At 36.1% G+C, this 27308-nt stretch overlaps 1 protein-coding gene across 4 annotated transcripts in view; it reads right to left on the bottom strand.

The window, feature by feature from the left end:
* RELCH (RAB11 binding and LisH domain, coiled-coil and HEAT repeat containing) overlaps positions 1-27308 on the bottom strand; it is a 142680-nt gene that overhangs the window by 41173 nt on the left and 74199 nt on the right. For all 4 annotated transcript variants that reach the window (XM_043994389.1, XM_043994417.1, XM_043994408.1 and 1 more), the window contains 8 exons: positions 21293-21383; positions 19000-19071; positions 15271-15411; positions 14933-15097; positions 12853-13000; positions 10491-10647; positions 9214-9337; positions 5118-5166 (listed from right to left, as the gene is read on the bottom strand). In XM_043994389.1, the coding sequence (XP_043850324.1) occupies positions 5118-5166; positions 9214-9337; positions 10491-10647; positions 12853-13000; positions 14933-15097; positions 15271-15411; positions 19000-19071; positions 21293-21383 (947 nt within the window). The remainder of the gene's footprint in view (positions 1-5117; positions 5167-9213; positions 9338-10490; positions 10648-12852; positions 13001-14932; positions 15098-15270; positions 15412-18999; positions 19072-21292; positions 21384-27308) is intronic.

Below are 27308 nucleotides of genomic sequence, written 5' to 3'. Positions count from 1 at the left end.
GGTGTGAAACAAAATTGCTCAAAATAGGCACAAATAGAAAGGAAAGAAAGAGGGACAAAGAGATTAAGGAGAATAATCTGTAATTCCATAATGGCAAAAAATTTAGTACAAATGTTGGTTCATTTGTCTTCAAGGTATAAATGTCATATAAGCTTAAGAAAATCTTTTTGCTAGTTTTTGCACAAATAAAACCAATGCAGCCAAAATTAGAAGGAAACTGGGAAAAAATTTACAGCAAGTTTCTCTGATAAGTGCATAATTTCTCAACGATATGGGAAACTGAGCTAAATTTATAAAAATAAAAGCCAATCCACAACTGATAAATGGTCAAAAGATATAAACAGGCAGTTTTCAGAAGAAGAAATCAAAATTAGCAAGATATATGGAAAAATGCTCTAAACCACTAATAATTAGAGAAATATAAATTAAAACAACTCTGAGGTACCACCTTACACCCTTCAGATTGGTTAACATGACAGAAAAGAAAAAGGACAAATGCTGGCGGGGATGTGGAAAAAGAGGTACGCTAATAAAGCACAGTTAGTAGAGTTGTAAACTGGTCCAACCATTCTGAAGAAAAATTTGGAACTATGCTATAAAATTGTGCATACCCTTTGAGTAATACCACTATTATGTCTATATCCCAAAGACATCAAAGAAAAAGAACAAGGAACCATATATATAAAATATTTATAGCAACTCCTTCTATGATAGCAAAGAACTAGAAATTAAGGGGGAATGCCTATCAATTAGGGAATAAACAAGTTGTGGTATATGACTGTGATGGAATACTATTGTGCTATAAGAAATGAGGGGAATAGTTTCAGAAAAATCTAGGAAGACTTATATGAACTGATACAAAGTGAAGTGAGCAACCAGAGAAAAAAGTACACAGTGACAACAATATTGTAATGATGAACAACTGTGAAAGACTTAGCTAAAAGACTTAGATGCTCTGAGCAGTATGATGACCCAAGACATTTTCAAACGACATAAGAAAAAAAATGCTATCCACAACCAGAGAGAAGTGATGAACTCTGAGTGCATATCGAAGAATATTTTTTCTTTTTGTTTTTCTTGCTTGTGTGTGCGCGCGCGCACACACACACACACACACACACACACACACACACACACACACCATGGCTAATATGGAAATGTTTTGCATGACTTTAAAAAAACACAACCAGTTTTTCTTTTGAAGATAAGCCTAGGTTTCTTACAAGGAAACTTGCAATGAGAAAAGGGAGGTAAAACAACAAATATAACAATAGTTTACATTACAGTTATAAATAACACATGCTATTTAATCTTAACAATCACCCCATGAAGTAAGTAGGAGCTGTTACTTCCCTCATTTTACAAACGACTAAAGTGAGGCTACAAGGCATTGTGACTGGCCCAGCTAGTGTTAACAGCATAGCCAGGACTTGAATCCTGGTCTTCTTACTCTTGGTTCAGTGTGGCCTTTCAACTTCTCTGCTTCCCTGTTCTGGTAATATCCTCTCCCCTGGTTATCTTAAAAAACCAAAACCCAAACTCCATGTACCAAGTACTTACTATGTTTAAAGCACTCTGCTAGGCTCTGAGAATAGAGAATAAAAAAAAATCCCCTGAAGACTTTGACATTATAATGTACAATATACTCTACTATATACATACATATTATATACAAACAAGAAATACCCCAATGATTTGAGAAGGGAGAGGACTAACAAATGGAGTGAACAAAGATGGTTTCATAGAGGAAGCATATTAAAGATATTTAAGAATCTGTGAGGCAGAGATAGAGAAGGAACACACTTTATGAGGGACAGCTTGCAGTCACAAATTTGCATCAATCAAAGGAGATGGAATGCTAAATTAAGGGAATAAACCAGTAGTTCAGTATAACTGGAATGTTAAGTACATGAAAGGGAAAGTAGACTGAAGCTAGTTTATGGAGGACAATAAATTTCAGGTTGAGAAATTTGTATTTTTCTCAGAAACAACTAGGAGTCTAAAAAGGTTTTTGAATATGGGAATGACATGGTCATGCTTTTGTCTTAGGAAGATTATTTTGGCAGCTGTGTGGGAGGATGGATTGTAAGAAGGCAGATGAAAGATGAATTAGGGGCTAAACAATGAGGTTACAATAGAAAAGGAAAGAGGTGATGAAGGCCTAAACTAAGGTAGTAGCCATGTGGGCAGAAAGAAGGGAATAGATTAAAGAGATATTGAGACTTGAATATGAGGGGTGAGGAAATCAAACATGTCCAAGATAACTCCAGTGTTATGACTCTGGAAGACTGGGAAGAAGGTGGCATCATCAACAGAAATAAGGAAGTTTGGAGAAGGGTTGGAAGTCTGTGAGATGATAATTTGTTATCTTCTGAACAGGTTGCATTTGAGGTGCTAATACACCCAGGTTAAGATATCTGGTAGGTGGCTAAGGATAGGGGACTGAAGTTCACAAGACAAAAGGACTCCATATAGTAGGACTTTTGGGGGAGGCCATGGGAGGTAATGAGGGGATCAGGGTAGAGAATGTAGAGAGGGAAGAAATAAGACTCAAAACAGAGGATTGGAGGGATAATGAAGCTCACGGATGATGAGATAGATGACAATACAGCAAAAGAGAAATGGTCAGATAGCTAGGAAAACCAAGAGAAAGTAGTTTCTTGGAATTCAAGGGAAGAGAGATTATTTAGGAGAAAAGGACAGTGCCAAATGCTGCAGAGGCTGAAGAAGAGGACAAAAAAAAGTTATTGGGTTTAACAGTTAAGAGACTGTTGCTCACCTTAACAGAACAGTTTCCATATTGTGAAATGTATCAGATTTCAAAGTGTTGAGAAGTGAGTGGTTGGTAGGGAAGTGGAAAGAGTGTGTGAACAGATGACTTCTTAAAAGTTCTGGCAGTGAAAATGAAGAGGATTATAAAACATTAGCTTAAAGGGGTGTCAGGATATAATGAAGGATTTTTGTGATATGAAAGATATGGACATGTTTTTGAGTAGTAGTGGGTAATAACTGAGTAGTAGATAATAAGCTTGTTTATGGGGAATGTGGTAGGATGGGATGCAATGACTGATTAAAGAACTTTCCAAAAGAGAGAGTTAAGGATGGGACTGAAGGCACGAGTATAGAGGAACTAGCCTTTGTAAGAAGAACTGCCTCTTCCTCTGAGACTGGAATAAGAGCATCAGTGAAGATGTAGAGGAGTTTTGAGATGTGGAATAGAGACAACCAGTTAGTCCCAGGAGAGAAAGCTGAATTTTCTCAATAAAGTCGAATAACATGAACTATTGAGAGGTGGATTAAACTGGTGTAAGGGGGAATAAGGAGGAGGTCTGAAGCAGTCGATGAAGGAAGTCTGATGTAGTAAGAGCTTGCATGAGATTAGGTGCCATGAATCTGTAACGGACTCTGAACAGCAGTATTCACCACGTGAAAGTAGGAACAGAAAATGCTGATGATGAGAATAAGGGTATTGAGGACTTGGAAATTGTGAAGGGTAGCAGGGCAAGAGGTCAAGTGATCTGAGTACATAATTCAACTGTTTAACTAATAAAGATAGTAGTAGCATTAAATATACTTTAAAGTCTACAAAGAATTTTACATGTTTGATCTCATTTGATCCTCACAATAACCCTGTGAGGTTGGTGGCATTACTGTCTTATTTTACAGAGAAGGAAATTGAGGGTGAGAGAGGTTAAGTGGCTTGTCCAGAGTCACACAGCTAGTAAACACCTGAGGCAGGATTTGAGCTGAAAACTTACAAGCACAGCACCCTATCCACCATGCCACCTAGCTGCCTCCCTAGGATCAACCCTGAAAAGGATAAACATTGAGTCCACACAAGAGATGACAGATGGGGAAAAACATAGAATGGTAAAAGGACTGAAATTCTAGTGAGGACTAAGAGGATGACTGGGAATAGTTAGGGAAACTAAGAGATGGAAAGATGGATTCTCATCAAAGAGGGTAAATCCAAAGTTTAATATATCAGAAATGGAAGAATTATGGGAAAATGACACAGATAACCTAAATCTTATTTGCTATCATAGCTTCAGCTAGGCTGGCAACTCCCAAATTTATAATTTTAGCCCCATCTCTCACCTGAGCTCCAGACTGCCACCCCCAACCGCTTATGGAACATTCCTACTGGGATGTCACACTAGCATATTTTGTACTACAATCATTTGTATGCCATATTCACCTCAGAATGTGAGCTCCATAATGGCAGGAATTATATCTTAAACTTCACATCTGATACACAGCGGACACTTAAAAAGTGTTTTTAGAACTCACCCCCACACTCCTCTCCTCTCCTCTCCTTTCTCTTCCGCTCCCCCCACCTCCCTGTCCCTCATCCTATTTGTGGCTTGTGACTACCAAAATAGACAAGGATAGAAAAACAGGTTATTAAGCCAAATAGCGTTATTAAATAAATTTCCCTTTAATAAAGTTTAAAGACATCTGAGGTCAAATTCACAGGGAGTATCCCCCCCATATGGAGATGGACTTCTCCACCAAGAGGAACCACCAGCATAACTCAGCTGATATAATTCAGGTAAAGTGGATGTGGTATTTTAGACTGCTTAGATTTTGCAAGGAAACACAATGCACTTGTGTGGGGATGTTGTAATCATGCCAGGATTCACCCAAACTAGTACCAACACCAAGAACACTACAATCATCACATAGACAGAAAGAGACCCAAAGTAGGCCACGCCCATCCCCCTTTTCTGCACACATCTGATTTTTCTCAGTTATTTTTCTTTCCCTCTCATTCTCCATTAAACATTCTCTTCATTTACACTTTACAGCAAGTCCCTGTCTACTTTCTAGTGTCCTATACTCACTCCATGAGGGAAACCTTTAGATAATCCTGAACTTTTCCTCTGAACTGTGCATAGTAACACCTCAGTACCTTTTTATTCTTCCACTACATCCCCTCAACCCTAAAATGTCTCTTGAGGGTCTGGTCCCAACTCATAGTACTTACAGAGGTAACTGACAAAGAGTTTTGAAAAAGAACCCTACACCATAATTTTCCCATTAATAAACTATGTATAATATTTAATTACTACATTCTAAAAGACATTAATATCAATATTTCAAAAAATTGAACTCACCAACATTTTCTTCAGACAATCTTAGAATCTCCTGGAATTGAGGTTTTACCTAAGTTTAAAAAAGATCCCCCAAATGTCAGATTTAATGGATTGAAAATATAAATTTACCGCTTGTTTATGAAACATTAGTTTAAATTACTGATGAGAAATTTACATTATTTTAAAATTTAGAGGCATGGGAAAACTGCAAACAGAATCTTGGGAAAAAAATAGAGAAAATAAATATGGATTTATCAGAAACTAAAATGCCAGTTATGAGATGACCAAAGCAATCGGATTTCTAAAACAAACTAAAATTCATTTGATTTGTTCCTTTAAAATAGAACAAAACATAGAATTCCTAAATAATATATTTATTTCAAAAACTTAAAAATTGGCACTTATCTTTTTGCCTGTCCTAACAAAATTTTAATAACAATTTCTAGAAATTTTAAATGAGATTCAATAAATAATTCAGCTTTGACATAGAAGTTAAGGGAAATGTTTTAATATAATGTAGATATTTAGTCATAGTGTACTAAAGTTGGAATTGGTTTTAAAGATTATCTTCCCTACATTTTCCTCTTACAGAAGAATAAACTGAGGACCAAAGGAGCTCTCTAGGTCATGCTGTTAATTAGTAACAGAACCTAGACTTAAACCTAAGACCCCTTCCCCCTTTCCTCTACATGATACTGGCTCCAATCATGTAGCCAACTCAGATTACACTGATCCCACCCATTTTATTTTTGGTCCTTCTTTGACAAGAGGGCTCTCATTTATTTTCCTAAGAGTTACAAATGACTTCTTATGTAGATGCTAAAAAACACAGTCCTTGTCAGCTGACACTGTATGTGATGTGACTGAATTTCCTCAACACTTGTACACTTGCTACAGGCTCTTTCTGTAAAGCTATCTACATTGGTCTTGAATAGAAACAAACCATTCTGTACATGGGTCTAAAATTAGCAGAAATTACTCCAGACAAGAATTTTACTGGGCATTTAAATCAGCTCCTCCAGGAAGAGGAAGTCTTAGGTCTCAAACTTTTCAAGACACTGCAGATTCTAATACTTTGATTTTTCATCTAGGCATAAAGTGAAATAAACAAATTATTTGAGTTAATTTCATTTATATTGAAAAGAAGCATTCATTTTATCCAGGATTTCTAAGTATGTATTTTAAAAGTTCAAAAATTTATAGAAATTCTGCTAAAATGTATTTTGATAAATAAGTTTAGTAGAAGCATTTTCTGGAAATCCTTGTTTTCACTTTTTACTTTTACAAATGTGAAAAATTATCTACACAGGTTAACAAGAGAAAGTTACACAGGAAGTCTTGGCTTTTTCTTTAAGAAATTAATATAGTGAATTTGGCTTTTGAAAGTGATTGATAGCTGATACTTTTTAAATTTGTGACTAAAGGCTTAAGCTTTCACTTCAGTAAAATGGAGATAATACCTGAACTACCCGCTAATAGTTTTTTGAGGAAAGTATTTTGCCAGTCAAATTACTAAATACAAAATTAAACATGCTATTATTTACCTTCAAAATATAACTACAGGATAAGGACAACCTAGCTTACTAGCAGCTTATGGGGAAAATGTAGTTTTTTTTTTAAAGGACATAAGAAAAAAGCAAAGTGGTCATATTTTGAAATTATTTTACACAGTTCTTAGGAAGGTGAGAAGTATTTATGATACTGACCTAAAAGGAAATGCAAAAAATTGGCACAGTGCTGAACTTAATTCATTTCAACTAATATTTATTAAATACTTACTATATAAAAACACTGTGCTATAGGTCTGGACTTCTGACACTTTTTTCATTCAACTAATTACTTAACTAAACTAATTTACCAATCTATTATATTTCTGAATTTATCATTTTACAGAAGAAGCAATAAAGAATTATGAAAATGGACATAATTTTAACAAAGAAAAGGGTGGTATAAGGTATGGGAGAAGCTTCAAAGAAAATGAACACAATTTCAGAATTCTTAATATATCTCTAGAAGAGTGCTAGAAGGAAATGACAAGCAAAATCAGGCTACACTTTTTGTACTAGGAAAGAGGGCTTCAGAAAGGTCTAAAAAAATGATAGGAATAATAACACAGGCAGACTCTAAGAGAGAAGGCATCTCAAGAGGTACAGAACACTGTCAAAATTGAAAATGAGAATACAATAGCAAATGATCCCAAAAAGATGAAGTAGAGACTACTAGAGAGACTAGTTGTAGTGAAAAGAAATCTTCAATGAAACCAGAATAAAAAAAAAAAGAACAACTCTAATTAGGCAGTACTTTGAGAGGTATAACTGTTAGAATAGGTAGATAAAAAGGAGAGAAATAAATGAAAGAACAAAGTAAATCCAAAAGGTATTCTAATTCCTTCTTAAGTAACTTTAATTCCATTCAGTTACTTCTGAGGAGGTTAAAAAAAAAAAACCCCAACAACTCAAAAAAACTATTCAGAATACCTTTTCTAACCAACATATTTTCTTGTGCCTGCTAGACTCATAACAAAGAAGTGAATGTTTCAGGTTGGGATGGGTAGAAAACAGAGGAGCAACACCGCCAAAGTCAGCATAAGAGGTCTAATCCGGAGCCACAATTGTGGGACAAGAAGATGGGCATTTGGGCTGAGTGCTGAGTACAAGTGTCTGGAGGTAATGGTGATAATAGGGGGTTCAGGCACTTGTGGTAATCAGAATTGAGATAAGAATAGGGATGACTCTAAGTTGGCTTAACAATCTAGCCGATCCAAACTACCCAAACCCAAATTCTGAATATCAAGAACTCGATGAAAGTTGTTAAATATTAAAATGGTGAGCTCCTTCAGAAATTTTGAAAAATCATTCACTTGTCTAGGACAGTTTAACTATGATTCATCACTTGGGTAGAAAGATGGATTAGATCATTTTAATAATCCAAGATTCTAGACAATTATAAAAGTTTCAATCACAAAATTTTAAGAGTTTACAAGGATTTTTACAGATGAAGAAACTGAGTCCTCAATAAATTAAGCGGCTCTTTCCACTATACTATAATGCTTTCCTTTAAAAGTCTGTTTGATAGTAATGAACTGATCTGAATTTCAGAATGAAATTCATCACTTAAATTTTTATTATTTTCAATATGTAAAATTTAGTTTAAGCTAATTCTGTATTTCTTTTTCGATCAGATATGAAATTATTGGCATAAGGGAACTTTCATGGGGTGTATTCCCTCCACACATCCATATCTTCAATTGCTCTGTAACTTAGGTTTTGAGAGCTGCTTGTGGCACTGAGAGGTTAAGTGATTTGCCCAGGTCACAGCCAGTATGTGTTAGAGAACCCAGTGCTTTCTGATCCTAGGGCCAGTTTTCTATCAGCACAATGGTGGTTGGTTCAAAACAATTTCTTTAAAAGTACTATAAAGGGGGCAACTAGGTGGTGCAGTGGATAAAGCACTGGCCCTGGATTCAGGAGGACCTGAGTTCAAATCCAGATTCAGATACTTGACACTTATAAGCTGTGTGAGCCTGGGCAAGTCACTTAACCCTCACTGCCCCGCAAAAAAAAAAAAAAGGGTACTATAAGATAAATGGAATTATTTATATTAGGTTAGGACTTAGGAGCTAAGGGAATTTGATTTTAATATCTAAAAAAACCTTACTTGATAAGCAGCAATGACAGCAAAACTAGTATGTGATATTAAGTCTGTACTGACACCAATATTTGTCTCCACTGAAATCAAAGGCAGACCCTATTACAATGAAAAGCTTCTATTTAAAGCTATCACGGTACATAAACATATCCAAGTTACAACCATAGAATTTTCAATAAATAGTTCCTGTATTAACTTCTTTTTTTGTACCTAAGGGTATTATATCAGTATCATCTCAAAAACCTGTGTCTGGTTACTTTAGTTTGGGTACTCCAATACCTGGAAAATCAGGGTATCACCTATTCCTAGGTCTGGAATATAAACTGAGATTGAACTAAATCATTTTAGGATAGACATATAAAACATTTTATTTTTCTATAAAAATATATGATAATACATTAACAGAGAAATCTAATAAAAGGCTCATCTACTTCTCTGTAGCTAGAATTCATGGAAAGTATGTTATCACCTTAGTGTTTGTAAATATTTTCCCAAATGTCCGGCACAGGCGCCAGAAAAATCTGGAGAATTCATGGACACAGGCAGTGGAAGCAACATTGATTTTACCAACTATTTCTATGAGTTGTGGTAACCTGAATATGGAAAGGAAAAGGGAAAAAACAAACACATATTATAAATCACTCTGCTTCCCTGTTATCATTTGGGATGAAATATAGTACACAATAACTAGTACCTCTACATTCTGCCCCACCTCTCCTCAATTTTACTTCTTACAGCACAATGAAAGGGAAAGTGCCTTGTTCAGTCCTGGACCATTTAAATGTACCTTGGAATCATGTCTACATCATTTACTAATAGTTAATATGAAACCATGACTCAAGTACCCAAATGGATCTGTGATGTCATCAATGTTAGGTATTCCCTCCACAGATGAAGACTGCAAGCTATTCAATGCCTACCCATTCCATAAGCCTCTTGTACCATTTATTTTGATAGATGAGTGTAAATTAACCAGTTCACTGTGGTTCCAATGAATTCAAGGTTCATGTATAAGCACTACTAGAAAAATTAATCAGAGTGCCTACTGGTGTGGTAATATAACAACAATCCTTTGAATGATCAATGGAATCATTGATCAGCCAATTAGGACATTGGTTTTATGACCATAACTGCCCCCCCCCCCCAATCTTGTTTCACTTAACATCACATTGTATTTTCAAGAAATTAATAAACAATATTTGGAAGGGCATGCTTTAATGGGTAAAAATACTAACTTTTTAATCATCTGGGTCTAAAAAAATTCCTTTTTATGTGTTTGATTTTTGCAGAGCTTGAAGCACTTTAAGATGTTTAATTTTTTAAAAAGAGAGGAAAATTTACTATAGTTTCTATTAAATATGTAGGACTTTATATTAGTGATGACTGTAGATAAGGGTCCTGAAAAATATAATTGTCTGTAGTGGGAAACTAAATAACAGTCTGTTTAAAAATTGTTCAAATATTTGCCCAAAATAAAGTCACTCAAATAGGTGATTTCTAGTCTATGATTTTCAGGTTGTTCTTTGGTTCATGATTATCTACTTCACTTCAGAACAATTTACTCATTTTACTTCTTTAGCCAAGGGGAGGGGAAATGAACGGACCCAGACAAGTAGATTTCACCGCTTTCTGGAATAAGGTTTCTTGGGGTGGGGGGTGGGGAAGAAGGGGAAGAATGTGTTGAAACTTGGCTAAAATAATTACGACATGCTGAAGTCATACAGAAGTGGAAACAGGTAAACTTACAGCTGGTTCACCACCCAGAGTAAGCTCTCCCAGCCTGTTGTGCCCTCGTGCTCCAGTTGATAGTCATAAAGTTGTAGCAGCACTGCTAATTGCTCACGACTCCCAATGATGGTGGCCACATCCTGAAGAGGTGACACAGGCCGAGGGAACCTGGTTACTGGAAATAAGAAAAGCCCCCAAAAAAATCATATGGGAAAGATGGATCTGAATACTAACTCTGGGGATTAGATTTTATCCTTTTCCAAGGGGAAAAGACACCTCCATTAACTTCTTTCAGTGCTAGACACTCCATTTCCTATTGTAAACATCAACTTTAAAATTGAAAATGGGAATTTCTGCAGATTATAATCTCTTTTGGGTATAACTACAGACATAACTTTATAAAATGAATTTTATCCACATGGTGACATATGTCATGTTTAGTCTACATTGGAATGAGGTACCCACACTAAACAATAGGTCTGAGTAAACAATAAACAAAATAAATTTGGCATTTATGTAAACATTAGCCTTTAGGTAAATGGTCTTTGGGTGGCTCTTTATTGATTGTCTGGACAGTATTGAATATATTGACATTCCATATTATTAATACTTAGCCAAAGAAAATTCAAGAACAAAGGTAGTCTCAATCCTTACTACTACAAATATTTGTTGAATGAAAGAAATTTATATATTGAATGAGAAATTTTAATGCATATATTTCAATGCATCAAAATTGGGAGTACATGAGAGGTCTGAAAGTGATTCTTGTTCTCTTTAGGTCAACTGCAACTATTGTTCTTCTCTGTGAGAATTGGAATGACACCCCCTGCTGGGAGAGATATTGCAGGGAAGCTCCATCATGAGGAGAAACCATGTGACTTTAGCATCTGGAAGTTACCCAGAGTCCAGAAGTTACATTATAGAACCACCCGTGGGACCTGTCAATCAGGGCTACCAGCCAATTAGCTTGGAGCTGTGTGTGTGTGGATGGCCCTGTTTCCAGTTTCTCAAGAGGCTTCGGGGAAAAGCCGCTGAAGCGTTGGCCTTTTGGGGTTCCTAACCTTGGTTTGGAGGGTTGGATGCTGGGATCTCTTAGAGATAGTTAGATTTTTACCTCTCTCTCTCCTCACTGACTTCTGATGCACTTTAATAAATACTTAAAAGTCAACTCTTGTTAAAGCTTCTAATTTAAGGTGACCATTCAGATTTTAGACATAGCTAGAATTTTAGCCCCTTATCTCTAACATAACATTATTAAAAAGTAGCCTTTATGTAACTAAAATAAACACACACCCACGCAACACCCACCCACCCTCTTTTGGGGGGAGATGAGAGAGGGACTCTTATTACCCATCTCTCATATATCCAATTCAGCAACAGATTTGAGGGGTGGAGTGTGAATGAACTTTACTGTGCACTCATTTGGGAAGATCTGAGAGACCCTACACCTCTGTAGCTCTAGCAGTTATCCAATCAAAGGAGAGGTTCAGAGGGGCGGCCAACATGGCATAGTCTCTGAGTGACCTGGAGTTCCTTTGTATAGCAGTGAAAAAGTTCTAAAGGTTCTATTTTTCACTTCAGGTACTTCGTAACCTTTGAATAAAGTTTCACTCCAATACATTTTTTTTTTTTTATTGCATGGAGATCATCCTGGATGGCTATATAAGCTGAGTACAAACTTTGAAAGGTTCTAGATCAAACTGGTGAGACTTCAAGAGGCTCAGTGAATAGCCACATTTGGAGAAACAGAAATAAATGAAACTGTCTAATAAAGGTGAATTAGGACCTACATCTGTAGAGGAAGTATCCATTCTGATGAAATCTTTTGAAGTTTTAAAATGTGTTTCAACTAAACTATATTATTTTGGGGGTCAGGGGAGGGAGGAAACCTCTGGAAACTCCTATGACCAATATATTTATGCACCTACTCAGTCATATAGCATAACAGTTAATAACATTCCCCCCCTTCCCCCCATCCCTTACCGAAAATAAGAAGGTATAGGCTGGGGAAGAACAGAGAAAGAAAGAAGTAATTACTGAGCCTCTCAAAGTTGGCACCAAGAGAAATCAAATGATTTTTTTTTTTCAGACTCATATATTAATGGAAGGGAACTAACTGTGCAACTGGAAAAACAAGTCTATTTTAGTGGTGTAATGGTAACTGTGTGAAAAAATAAAAAGAAATCTGAAAAAAAAAATTAGAGTCTTATCTATACATGGTGAAGACATCAACTTTACATGCCACATAAATTATGGTCACCAGAATCACACACTCATACACTAAGAAAAAAAAATTCACAAGTGTGATTCTTGGAGTATTTAAACAATAGTTCCATGAGATATTAAGTTTCTTCTTCCAAAAATTTAGTCAGTTCGATACCTTCTATTTGTGGCACTTCGCCATGGAGCTTGGCCTTGCTTGAGAAGGGTGCATTCTGTAGCACCAATGCGAATAGTGAAGGAATCAAGGACTGCAAGGCGGAAAGATACATGTGAAGCTTATGTTCATCCAGCCCGTGCTCTCCTTCCTGAAACACAAGAACGCTAATTTTAGTTTTCTGAAATCACCTCGCAAATGGAACATATTAACAAGTCTACACTATAGTTCCCAAATAAAAATACTCATGAAGCTTTCATCTACTGTGTCAAAGCATGAAGTGTTATAAAAGCAATAAAGCCATTCTTTGCTTAGGGAAGCAGTATCAAGTAGCTTCTAATATCTTAAAGGAAATTTGTGGGGCTCTCATTTTTTGAAATTCCACAATTCATGCAACAGAATTTGAGGCAGGTCAAAGGAGTATCTTGTGACTGCTAAACTTAATCAAAACAGTCTCCTTTTCTTATTGATTACCTATCAATTTGTTGACACATACTATTTGCCAGCATTGTACTCAAATGTGGAGAAAAGTTTTAAGAAGAGGAACCACAGACACCAGAAAAAAAGGAGAAAGTGGGGAAAAAAGTAAGCCGTGTTATATAAGGAGATATAAGACCCTGAAAGAACAGAATCACTGTCCATGAAAGAAACTGTTCACAACTACTTGGTCTAAAGGATTATGTATGAAAGTTTATAAAATCATAATTGTACTATAAATATAAAAGCAAGAATAACTCAAGCAAAAGATGACATCCTACTGTCCTGAATGTAGTAAATTAGTTTTCCAGAGGCAAAAATCTGAACATGGAATCACCTCTTAGTATGAGACAAAAATAAAAATGTTCTAAAGTTACCAGTTGCTAGGATTTAAAAAAAAATGTACTTCACCTGAACTTTACTTTTATTTTTAAAAAAGTGATATTTTTGGAAGGCAAGTATAATTTTGAAAACAGAAGCCTAGATATGGTTACCTCCAATTATTCATGATGAGATGACATTTAATAAAAGTTTACATAGGTTTCAAATAATTAAAAAAATATATAGTCTACATTTTAGATATGTATTCAATGTAATTTCCCCTGTCTAATTCTACAACATGACACGGAGGAGAGAACAATGTTGGAATTGGAAAACCTGATTTTTAATCCCAGTTCAAGTTGCTGACACTAGTTACATAGGCAGTCACAACCTGCTGAGCCTCAGAATTCTCGGCTGGGAAATGGGATTAATAATATCACTATTAAAAAATATAATATCACTATTATCTAGTTCACAAGGGTTGTTGTATGAAAAGTGTAATGCACTCTATACATATGAGTTACGATGATGATGGGAACACACTTTCCTTAACCCAACAAAGGACTAACTTATCCTTTATTGCTCCTTGAGTTCAGCAAGGTATAAAGGAGGAAGAGAGAAAAATTATTCTTTATGGATTTAGGACAGCCCAACCTCTAATCTATTAGTAATGGGAATAGATTAATGCTTACTAATTAAACTATTTAAATGTAAAGGAACTCATTATGTCAGTTTTTAAGGTATTCTAGAAATCTTGATGTAAAAAATGGAGCAGAAATTAATTTCAGTTAACTTTTCAGTTCCTGTGAAGAAATGAAATTTTAAAAGTGAGGAAATAAAATACTGCATTAAAATAGTAATCTAGAGAAGTGAAAGGTGTAGTATCTTTGTCAAACAGGGTTAGAAACCAGTCATTTCACAATGTCCAAGTATAAACTTCCATTCTAGTAAGAAAACCTAACAAATGATACAGAAATGTAATTTGGGAAGTGAACAGTTAAAGAAGAGCTGAGAAGATGACTAGATCAGTCAGTTTACTGAGGAGAACTGAATGTATATTTGTTTTTAAACAGATGGTTGCTGCTCAATAGGTGAACTTAACCCATAAATGGTCTTCTCACCTCGATGTAGCAGCCTTTCTTAAGGTATTTCTCTAAGTCCAAAGCCTGGAGTAGAAATGTCACCTGGCAGTTAACTTTTAGTTTACTGGAATGTTTCACTCTTCTAACATGTTCTTTATTATATATTAAGCTTCCATAAAATGTTAAGCAATGGAATCACCTACCCTGAGAAGTTTTTCAATCTTATTTAGCAGTGTAGGAATAAGATGAGACTGTAAATTTCCAAGCTCTGTAGTCCAAGCAGCATAGGCAGGTAAAAATACTTGATGTGTTGCACTAACTACTCTTTCTGAGGGATCTCCCAAGGCTGAGAGCAGAAGTTCAAAACCCTGTCAAAAATAGATGAGCACAAAGTTTGATAAGAGAAAAAAGAAAGTTAAAATTATGTTTTATACTGATTAAAAATAAAGATTAAATTGAACATTCCATAGATGTTTTATATGATATTTGGAAAAAGCTTTCATAATGACCAAAGAAAATAATTTTTAACCTGAAAGTATACCTGTTGGTATTTGTCTGGATCATCAATGTATCCCATAATAATACCAAGGCTTTTGATGACAGCTTCTCGTACCAAATCTGCTTTATCTTCCATTAGCATCTGCTGTAACATGGAGAGAACCAGGGAGCTACGGATCTCTTTCTGAAAGTAAAAATAAGCATATTCTTGACACTTATGCCCAATCATACATATTTATAGAGCTGAAAACTCTGACTGCACTGGCTGAAGTTTTTTTCCTCCTTGAATAACATCTTACCATCCATATAGACAGATATTTTTGTACAACTACAGTATTTTCTAAATGTGGTATAGTAGGTGACTAGTGTGAGTATCAGGGTGCCACCCCCTGCTGAGAAAGACATTGCGACAACCAGGGCAACGCCCCCCCTGAAAAGAAAGCATGTGACTATCATCCAGAAGCTGCCTGGCATCAGGAAGTTACATCTATTCATAGACGGCCTGTAAGTCATGTCAATCAATAGACCAGCCAATTAGTTTGGAGCTGTATGTGGGGACCGCCCCTCTTCTGGTCCCGCAGGAAGCTTCCACTAGAATGGACTGAGGATCGCTCTCTTTCTTGTGGGAACAAGCATGTGGTGGCAGGGGCAGGCAGAGGAGATAGATCTCCTAACTTTCAGAACTTCACGTGTTCTCTTTGGAAGTATGGATAGCTGGTGAAGGCAGCTTTCTCTGTCTCTCTTTGCTAACCCCTTATATACTTTAATAAATGCTTAAAAGCCTAAATTGTTGCCGAATTTATCAGTAAACTTAGCTAGTTCTCCCCCCACACACACAGTGGGGGGGGCAGATAAGGTGATCACACATTAGATTTTAAACATCACACTAATTTTTATAATTTTCCAATATTACTGTAACACACTTATAGACAAAGGTAATAAAGGAAAGGAAAATTAATGCTCACTGCTGTAAATGGGAAGCAGTTGCTTCAGAATGCTTGTTACTATTATGTCAAGGACAAGTAAAATATTTGAATATATTATTATCCTACTACTCTGGAAGAAACTGTCTTATTCTATTATAGGACAGGCTAAGTACAACACAGATCTCTTTTAACATTCAGAAAATAATGTATCCCTGTACAGTCTCCTGGTTAGGAGGTAAATCTAAAGAAATCTCTTTTTTTTTTTTTGTAAGAGAGAAACAGTCATAAGACGTCTAATATTAGTCTCTAAACCCTCTGTTTGAAAGAGACAAGCTTGGTGCTCCAGGGATAGCAGCTTTACCAACCTCTTGTTTCAGGTATGCAAATTACCAGGAAATAATAAAGATTCTCCTCTTTTTTTCTGATAAAATAGGAGATAAAGTAAAGATTTAAAAATACAATCACTAGAAACAGCTATGGCATGGCCTAGCATAGAGAAAGCTGACTTGGGAGTCAGGAAGGCCTAGACTCAAGTTTTACCTCTAAAGCATACTGGTTATATAACACTGGCAATTCTCGAAGCCTCTAAGCTGCATTTGGAAACACCTAAGAACTCGGATCTAAATTCCAGAGAACCTATGATGCCTACCTCCTGAGAGAGAGGCAATGGAACTGGGAGTTCAGAATGACATGAATAGTGTAGAAAGTTGTTTTGCTTGGCTATGCAAAATTGCTGAAAAGGTTTTTTCTTTTTTTCTTGGGCAGGAGAGGGAAGGAGGAAACACATTTTTGTTAATTGAAAAAAAAAAAAGGTTCTTAAACTAATGGAATCATGTCTTGTTTCACATCAAAATCCTCTCTTCTCCAAATACAGACATGATGGGAGAACAAGTGTAAATATTGAAATACTTCTTATTAGATAAACTATAGCTATTGCTTTAAGTTTTGGCAGCCAGAAATCAGAATACGCCTTGATATTCTAGGTTTATTTATTTTTTTAAAAACTAGATGCTGATTCTAACAATATTGAAATATCTTGTGATATCCACTATTTTTCATGCCATTTCAGGAAAAGGAATCACCAATACAATTTTATTCTATGCATTACCAAGATTATTACTAATTTGTTGGAGATATGGACCTATGAGTTCACTGGTGTAGGGAACAAAGGATGGACACTCCTTTCAATTAATGACTTTTTCAGGGTCACAAAGCTAACATTTTTAAGGGGTAAAATTTGAATGGAGATCTTACTGCTTTAAAGGATAGCTCCTCTAGCCACCATGACATATTACTCGTCATTATTATTAAGATTTTGGCCAATTACTAAAATGTTTGAATTTCTACTCGGTTTTAGTTTCTTTCATTCATTCATTTATTTATATTTGCTAGGCCTGGTTTGTAGCACCACAGGATCATAGTGAGCTTCTGCAGAAATATACCATGATTTAATGAGTGGTAAGATATATATACTGAAGTTCATTAGATCAGGTATACATTTGGTAGTTTCATGAAGCCAGTGGACTACTTCTCAGAACCCTTGATCTAATCGTTTAGAGTTTTATACAAACAGAATACTTAGGTAGAATTATACAAAATTTGGAACATCATTAGAATTTTTAGTTATTAGAAATGCTTTCCTCTACAATAAAAACAAAAGGAATTACTTTTATTTCCAGTCTAAGCCAATGTAATTGTTCTCATTCCTTATAAGCTCTTATGTGGGAACTTACCTACATTTCTGTGGGAAAATGGGTAGTTGTCTCCTCTCAATGAGGATATAACAGGTAATCATGCTCCTCCTGACCTGCTTGTAGGACAAATGTCTCAGATCCTTTCTTCCCCCTCCAGCAAATGAAATTACATGGTTCTAGGAGCCTGAGCTGGTCTCAATTAGGTCCAACTGGTCTCAATTAGGTCCCAATTAGCTAGTCTTTGCTGGTAGATTGTAACCCTTGAATAATTAATTAATGATGAAAAAGGGTCTATTTGTGCTAGGGACTAGGGGATAAAATGGGGCCTGTGAGCCTCCATTCGGGGCACCCATTAGCTGCACACTAGGGTGCCTCCTCACGAGAAGGAAATAAAAGAACCTTTTGTCACATCGATGTTGAGTTCCTGAGGATTACTGAAAAGAGGATTGATTTATTCCTCACAATTTTGATCCTAAAGTTTCTACGCCACTATGTTACCTAATGGTTTGCCACAGTAACAGCTTTCCATACCTATTTCCATTTAGAGGTTGGTAAAGCTGCTATCCCTGGAGCACCAAGCTTGTCTCTTTCAAACAGAGGGTTTAGAGACTAATATTAGACATCTTATGACTGTTTCTCTCTTAAAAAAAAAAAAAAAAGAGATTTCTTTAGATTTACCTCCTAACCAGGAGACTGTACAGGGATACATTATTTTCTGAATGTTAAAAGAGATCTGTGTTGTACTTAGCCTGTCCTATAATAGAATAAGCTAAACTGAGACTCAACCCAGATTATTTTAAATTTTGATTTAATTTCTTTGAACCATGTCTTTGCTCTAATATTAAATAATGGTATAATAAAATCTGAGTTAAACAGAATTCTTGGAGATTTTAATTAATTGAACTTCCAGACTGACTTAGCACTGCTACCCTTTGTGTTTCAGCCCTTGTTGAAAGTTGCACTTTTGTGCTTCTTTGATCATAGCTCTTGGTGTTGTTGCCATTTTCTTCTTTTCCCAAAACAAGAGGCCCTAAAGGATTCAGGATCAGAATCCACAACAAATTATATGTTTAAAACACTTGTAAATCACTGGTTTATGGTGATACCAAAGGAGGGAGATCTGTTAAGAAAAATAAAAATAAAAATTCTTACAGGAAGGTAAGGTGCTAGGGCTCCACAGGATTCAGCCACCAGAAGTCGTCTCTCTGGATATTTGTGATTAATCTAGAATAAGAAAATGCAAGGGAAGAAAACAATGAGTGATTAACCTTCATTGAAAGCCTTTTAGTTACATGTTAGTAAAATTTATGATATATGGCTAAGCTTAATTTTAAATTATTGTGCTGTACAGAATTTACACATAATGCTTTATGAGATATAGTGGTAATTGAACTTTCTTTGTATGTTGGTTATTTTATATCTCATTGAAATTTGTATTTTTCACTCTTGAGTGGGTTAAGACTTTCCCACTGCTGGATTATGAAGTGGTAAGGAGGCCTAAGGAGAAAGAACTCATTTTTTAAAATTGTAAGAAAGAGATTGGATGCAAGAGGAAATTATAATGACACTTCGTACAATCACAGAACTTAGGAACTAGAAAGAAGTTTGGATTATTAGACATTCTTAAATTAGAGATTAAGGAGTTTAACAAAACTGGGAATGGAACTAGGATTTATTCACTCCCACAGCTGCCTTAGTAAATGGAGAAATGTAGTATTGTCCTTACAAAGAAAGTACTGTTAATAAACATTTTAGGAAATGCTGAGGATTTGGGGGTTGTTTGCTTAGGAGTTTTTTATTTTTTGTTTTTTTAAGAATAAGATCCCCAGGGTCAAACTGTGTCTGCTATCAAAGGACCACACTAGCTAAATGTGGAAAGGTCTATTGCTAATAGACATATTGCGAGGTGAAAAATTTTTTGGCATTAGAAACTCATAAAACTAAGGAAAATACAAAATAGAAAATAACTCTCAGTAGTTGCCTCTTTGCTTCTCCTGTCAAGAGTGAAAAAAAAAAGGGAGTAGGTATTAAGGATGAGACAAATCTTTAAACATTAATTGAGTACTTTCAATGTGAGATCCTTGTCTAATTTACTGGAAGCAATCAATCACCTCAAATTTCTTCTATGAAAGAATCTCGTGGACATAAGAAAATTGAAGCTAAATGGAAACACGGTTCATAGGTTCTCTTTGTAAAAGAACAAGAGTTGATAGCACTGGATTCATTGTATACCAAAAGGTAACAAGAAAGAATTTCAAGTGATTATTGTTTATCTCATTTTACAGATAAACCTAAGTAAAAAGACTTATGAATTTAAGTGTGGTTTACAGGCTAATATGTGCAGAATATGAGGAAGATGTAGAAGATAAGGGGGTAAAGAAATTCAATTAAGCATTAAACACGAACCTCCAAATGAAGTCAAAATATAAAATGACATTTGATGACTTATTTATAAAGGTGGACCTAAGGGACAATGGTGAATAATATTAGATAATAAGGCTCAAGTTTAAGAAATGAAAGAGGTTTTTAGATTACAGAGAAGTCTCACAACTACAAATATTATTTTCTTTAGACCTCAAAGAAAATCATGTAAAGAAAGATCAGAACCAGGTTTGTGTCCATAATGACTCTTATGTATGTATCTATCTATTATTTATCTACAAAGGGAAAAAAAGTCTAAGGAAGCAGAATTGCTCACAGACTTGGAAAAGGAAAAATGCAAATGCATTTTTTGTCAGTTGATCATTAATTGATTTGGCTATGTTGTGTTAATGCTAATGATTTTGAAATGAGAAAAACACTTGGTATTTTGTATGTTTGATTTTTTGTCCTTGTTGATGATTAATTTTATAAATTTAAAAATACAAAGCAAAAACTTTCTTTAAGAAGAGATGGATATAGTGAGAACCCAACACCATTATGTTGAACCCATCCATATCATAATCACATAATTAATATAGACATTAAGGCTAAAATATAATGCATTTGAATTCTACTAAGTATTGGAAACATCAGATTTCACTTTGGACTAAAATGTACAACTTCAAAATTAGTAAGAAAAGGTTTAATTATAAATATAAAATTCTATGTAAGAGGCCTTACTATTCATAATTTACTCCACTTTTCTATTTTTTTCTACATACTTATGAGATATGTGAGTTTTATTTATTCTGAATGACAATATCATTATTCAGGCTACAAGAAAATCAATATAACTTTATATATGTAAATCTAATTATGTTAGAAAAATATTTTTAGTGTTTAATTTATATAATATTGGTATATTTTTACAAATGAACTCATAAGGTCAAGAACTCAGGATAATTACCTTGTCTTGAAAAGCCATGAAAAATTATTCAGTGATAAAAAGACAAATAATTATTATACCTCATTTAAATAATTTACGAGATAAAATAATAAATAAAACCTCAACAAAGGTAATTACCTGTTCCCAACATTGTGGCAAAAGTTCAGCTTCTACACGTGTTGGTCCAACATGACGTGCAAATGCTACACAACCAGTCAGTATCATCTGCCTGAAAATACAAATCAATAGATGGAAATACGTGAAATGTTAGCTTAACTCCATTAGGCAGAACTGGGACAGAAAGATGAAATTGTAAAGACAGATTTTATTTCAATATAACAAAGTTTTTAAGAGAATAGTTTAATAATAATGGAATAGGTAACTTCAAGAGGTAGTGTGCTCCTTGTCACTGGAACAGTGCAAGGGCTGGATGATCAGAAATGTTGGAGAAGGAACTCCTGAATAGAGTGAAAAGTGGGATGAGATTATGCTTCCAGTTTTAGGATTCTGTGGTTATATGAAATGCTTGGTGCTTCAGTATCTACTATGACAAGCCAGTTAGAATTCTTTTAAACATAGTATTTGTTTTTTGATTAGTCAGTCAGTCAACTAGCACTTGTAAGTGCTTACTATGTGCCAGGCACTACATTAAGCACAGAGAATACAAAAGCAAAAGACAAAACAAACAGAATTCAAATGAAAAAGAACAGTCCGTGTTCTGAAGGAGCTCAAAAGGAAGGATGAGAATTTTTATTTACAACCAAGATATATTCAAGATAAACTAGAGAAAGTCATCAAAGGGAGGGCACTAGCATTAAGGGGAGGTCAGGAAAAGTTTCTTGCATTAGTTGGGATTTTTGCTGGGAACTGAAGGAAGTCAGGAGAGGATGATGAGGACAGAGAATCCAGGCAGGGGACATCTGGTGAAAACATCTGGATTAGGGGGATGGAGTATTATAGAGAAAGGGGGCCAATGACACTGGATCACAGGGTATGTGAAGGAGAGTAAGGTATAAGAAAACAAACAAGAAAGAAGGTGATGAAGGGTTTTAAAAATCAGAGGGATTTATTTCTGATCTTGGAGGTAATAAGGAGCCACTGGAATTTACTGAATGGGGAGGTGGGGTGACATGGTCAGACCTGTACTTTAGGAAGATTAATTTGATAGTTGAGTGGAAGGGTGCGGGGGACAGAACCCCAGGTCCAAACCTAAATTGAAATCCTGGATGATTAGATGATTAGTTCTATAGCTTAATAATGGAATTATTTATGAGTGAAATAATACTTGTTATTAGAGAGGGAATATTATTAGTGAGTAAATATTCAGCACTGAACCCATGATGTTTTCAGGTATAATTATGTAGAACTGTATCTTAAAAATTTAAAGATAAATGCCATTTTAGAATAAACTACAGTTTTCATATGAAAATGAGAAGGATAACATATTAGAATACTCAATAGAATATTCTATTAAAATACCGTTTGCAGGGGCAGCTAGGTGTCGAGGTAGTTAGAGCACCGGCTCTAGATTTAGGAGGACCTGAGTTCAAATCCAGCCTCAGACACTTGACACTTACTAGCTGTGTGACTTGCTTGGGCAAGTCAATAAACCCTCACTCCCCCCCCCCCAAATACTCTTTGCCAATTTTACAAGTGAGGCATGGTAGTACATGTCTGTAATTGCAGTTAGTAGGAAGATTGAGACCAGTGCATCACTTTAATTTAGGAGTTCTGAGCTCTAACTGGCTAAGGAAACTGGACATTTGCACTATGTTCAACATAATATGGGGGGTGAGGGGTGGGGTGTGGGGGGTAGGGAAGGGCTTGGAGAGGAGAACACTAGGCTTGCCTAAGGAGTTGTCAACTGCCTTAGGCCAGAAATGGAGCACGTTAAACCTTCAGTGCTGATCAGAATAAGAGAAGCTCTTCCAGCCTGGGTGAGATAGGGAGGGGCAATGTTTAAAAAAAAAAAAAGGTTTTTTTACTACTGGTAAAAATTTCTTTTTCCTTTGTAATGGTCACCTACAGGATAAAATTGTAAAGATCACTGTTGTGACACTTCCTCCCTCCCTCCCTCCCTCCCTCCCTCCCTTCCTCCCTTCCTTCCTTCCTCTTTGCTTTTTAAACCTGTTGCCTACTTCCTTTAGATTTTTCCAGCTTTTAAAAATATTTATTTTAAAAAATTTGAGTTTTTAATTCTCTTCCTTCCTTCTACTCACACACCCACTGGAGAAGGCTTCCTACCACCTCTCTTCTTGATCCTATACCTTCCTACCTCAGCATCACACAATTTTTAAATTATAAAGGGCTTTAACAGTCATCTAGTCTCCCTCATATCCATCTCATCCCTTGGCAACATACCAGACTCTGTTTGAAAAATAGTACTTAACATCATACAACGCTTTATTTTTTCAAAAACACTTTACAAAATTTATCTCATTGAAGGCTTAGAAAAGCCTTGGGTGGTAAATGCTATTATCCCCATTATACAGATGAAGATATTGAGGATGAGAGAGGCTCAGTCATTTTCCCAGGATCATAGAGTCATTGAATGCGTGAATCAGAGAGCAATGGGGGTTGGGTGACTTGCCCAGGGTCACACAGCTTGTGTCAGGAGTCTGAGCCTGGATTTGAGCTCGGGTCCTCCTGAGTCCAGGGCCGGTGCTTTATCCACTGTGCCACCTAGCTGCCCCCCACCTCTTCTTTGGAGACTAGAGCTAAGGAAAAGAGAATGCAATAGCCTCCTAATATAGAGGGATTTTGAGAAGAATAGGGAAGAGAGAGTTCACAATGGATGGCCTCATTTTTTCAGTAAAGTAGCAGCACCATGGACAACAATCTTCATTGCTCTGCCAAAAATGAGCATTATTCGAAGAACACAGATCCTATTTCAGGAAGCTCATCATGAGTTTGGCCACAAGACTCAGATGGTTCTGGAAGACAGAGTGCAGCTGGTGACTTTGCACAGCCCTCCCTCACTTAAATACAATTGACTACAAGTCATGACATCACCTGCCAATGTCATGGTCTTCTTGGAGAAAGAAGGAACACCACCACCACCACCACCACCACCACCACCACCACCACCACCACCACCACCACCACCAAAAATGACAACAACAACAACAATGGCATATCCAAACCAAGAAATTTTTATAACAATAAAATCACAGGTATGGAACAAAAAAAAAAAAAAAAAAAGATCACTGTTGTGATCACAACTGATAATAGTCTTAATAATTCATTTGGTCAAACTGTGATTTAACTACAGTGATTTATTTGTTAATTTTAAAAAATCTTTTTTTTTTTAAAATTTTTGGTGAAGCAATTAGGGTTAAGTGACTTGCCCAGGGTCACACAGCTAGTAAGTGTGTTAAGTGTCTGAGGCTGGATTTGAACTCAGGTGCTCCTGAATCCAGGGCTGGTGCTCTATCCACTGTGCCTCCTAGCCACCCCAAAAATCTTTTTCAATAAAAAAAAATTGCAACTTTTTTTTTCAGGCTCCGACGGCTACATTCACAACAACAACAACAACAAAATGAAACCTATGCAATACGCATGCAGTAAAGAAAAACAAATTCACATGTTGTGCATGTCCAAAAAATATGTCTCAAACTGTACCCTGAGTCTACCATTTCTTGGTCAGAAGCAGCATTTCTCAGAAGGAGTCCTTTGGAATGTTATCACTAGATAACATAGAACAGACAACTTTGTTGTATAAATTGTTCTGCTTCTGCTCATTTCATTCTATATTCACTCATACAAGTTTTGCCAGGTTTCTCTTAAACTGTTCCCTTTATAATTTCTTAGAGCACAATAGTATCCCATCACATTCATATACTATAACTTTCTTATCCATCCCCCAACCGAGCACCTCTTTATTTTCCAGTTCTTGGCCACTACAAAAACAGCTGCTAGAAATAGTTTTGTACATATGGGTTGTTTCTTTCTTTCTTTGATCTTGTGACTTAGAAGTGGGTCAATGCATTTGCACAGATTTAATAACTTTTTGGGCATAGTTCCAAACTGCTTTCCAGAATCCCTAGACCAGTTCAAAGCTCCAACAACAGAGTATTCTTTTATCTCCCTGACACAACCCTCTAAAACGAATGTCATTTTCCTTTTGTTAATTTTGTCAATGTAATGGGTATGAGGTGAAACTTGAAAGTTGCTTTAATTTAAATTTCTCTAAATATTAGTGGTTTCATGATTTGTCATATAGCTACTGATGGCTTAACTACAGTGTTTTAGATATTATCTCAAGACACTTAGTTTTATCAATTTATTGTCACAACATCATTTACTGTCAGGTTCAAAAAAATTGAATTAGATCCTAAACAACAAACCTGATTACTTGACATAATGAAAACAATTCAAACACACACACACACACACACACACACCCTTTTTTTTTTTGCAGGGCAATGAGGGTTAAGTGACTTGCCCAGGGTCACATAGCTAGTAAGTGCCAAGTGTCTGAGGCAGGATCTGAACTCAGGTCCTCCTGAATCCAGGGCTGGTGCTTTATCCACTATGCCAACCAGCTGCCCCCTATCTCTTTATCTTTGGCCACAGATGTTGATACATATGATACAATTATATTTTCAGTATATTTTCGTGGGCTTACCTTGAACACTATAATGTAAGATGACCAAGAAATGTTGTCACTTGTTGACTTTAGGAGCACAATGGACCCTTTGCCAACTTCTTTGTTCCAAAGAGAACCTATCAGATACCCTTCACATGGCTTCAATTTTTTGTTATCTTAAAGGTTTTTATTGTGACATTATCAATACTGATGTTTCAGTAATACTAACAGAATGCAAATTAAATGGATAAAAATAAATGAATGAAAAAGCATTTATTAAGTACTCTTTATATGCCAAGCACTGTGTTAAGTGCTAAGGACAGAAAGAAAAAGGCAGTCAAGGGTCCCACATAGCTCTCACTTTAATTGGGGAAGACAACATATGTGGAAAAGTTCAGCAAAGAAATTCTTAGGATACATTAGGATGCCTGCATCATAGGAATGTCTCTCCTATCAGGCCTTGGAATGGGGATCGAGTGTCCAGTCAAGAGGAAGCAATGACAAGAAGGTCTCACATTTAGAGTGGCAGCAATTAACATTTAGTAATAATCCCCAAACACTGATTTTTACTGTCCTCTGCCTCTTTTCTTGATGCTCCACTACTGTGGCTTTTGAGAACTATTTATTTTTTCTTCTTTGTTTAAAGGACTGCCATGGCCTATCTACTAGAGACAAGCCTCATTGTCCTTAGTTAGTCCTTCATCCTTATTTAGCCCACTGTTCTTTAGCCCACTATTCCAGAGCTCATAAAACATTTAAGAATGCAGGATTATCCCTCTATCACAATTGGGTAGCAGAGCAAGACTTTAAAATCAGCTTTTGAAGTTGGGTTAACAAGTTTTCCTATGTCTGATTATACGAACACACAATATATGTGTGAAATATATATATTATGTGTATGTGAGTATATATGCATATACAAACACCCATTTTTTCTTTAGTTCTTTAGTTTTTCTTTAGTTTAGTTAAATATAACAAAGCATAATTTCTAAATATCAATGTAATCTTAAGCAAATCATTTCTCTTGAGGTTCAGTGTCCTCATTTAAAAATGAATGACTTGGGGGAGGTAGAGCCAAGATGGCAGACTCAAGAAGTTGCCTGAGCTCTCCCAAGTTTGACTCAAAAACAACATTAAATCAAGCCTCTAAATGGATTCTGGAGCTACAGAACTGACAAAAAGACAGAGAGACACAATCTACCAACTTGAGATAATTTAGAAGACTTCAGGAAAGGTTGGTCTCACTTAGGTGAAAGGGGAGCATAGTGCAGCTCAGAGTGACACACCACAGAGGGTGGTCTGGGCAAGTCAGCAGGAGGCTCTTCGCCACAGCATAGAGCAGCAGCTGAGGACCCTTAGTCCTGACTCAGAAGGTTGGTGGTGCAGCAGGCCAGTTGTAAGATCTGCCAGCCCTGGCTGAGAGGGCAAACTGCCAGCTAGAGAACCACCCACAGGACAGGTGTGACTAGGCCAAGCCGTTCCAGTGCAGGGAGCAAGCCCAGGACAGTGAGGAATCCACAGGCCCCAGAGATCTCAGAGCAGAAAGCCAGTGACCAGGCCTCTATG

Source organism: Dromiciops gliroides, chromosome 1, assembly GCF_019393635.1.
Source record: "Dromiciops gliroides isolate mDroGli1 chromosome 1, mDroGli1.pri, whole genome shotgun sequence".
In the NCBI taxonomy this organism is placed as follows: Eukaryota; Metazoa; Chordata; class Mammalia; order Microbiotheria; family Microbiotheriidae; genus Dromiciops; species Dromiciops gliroides.
This window is presented reverse-complemented; position numbering and strand designations above follow the sequence as displayed.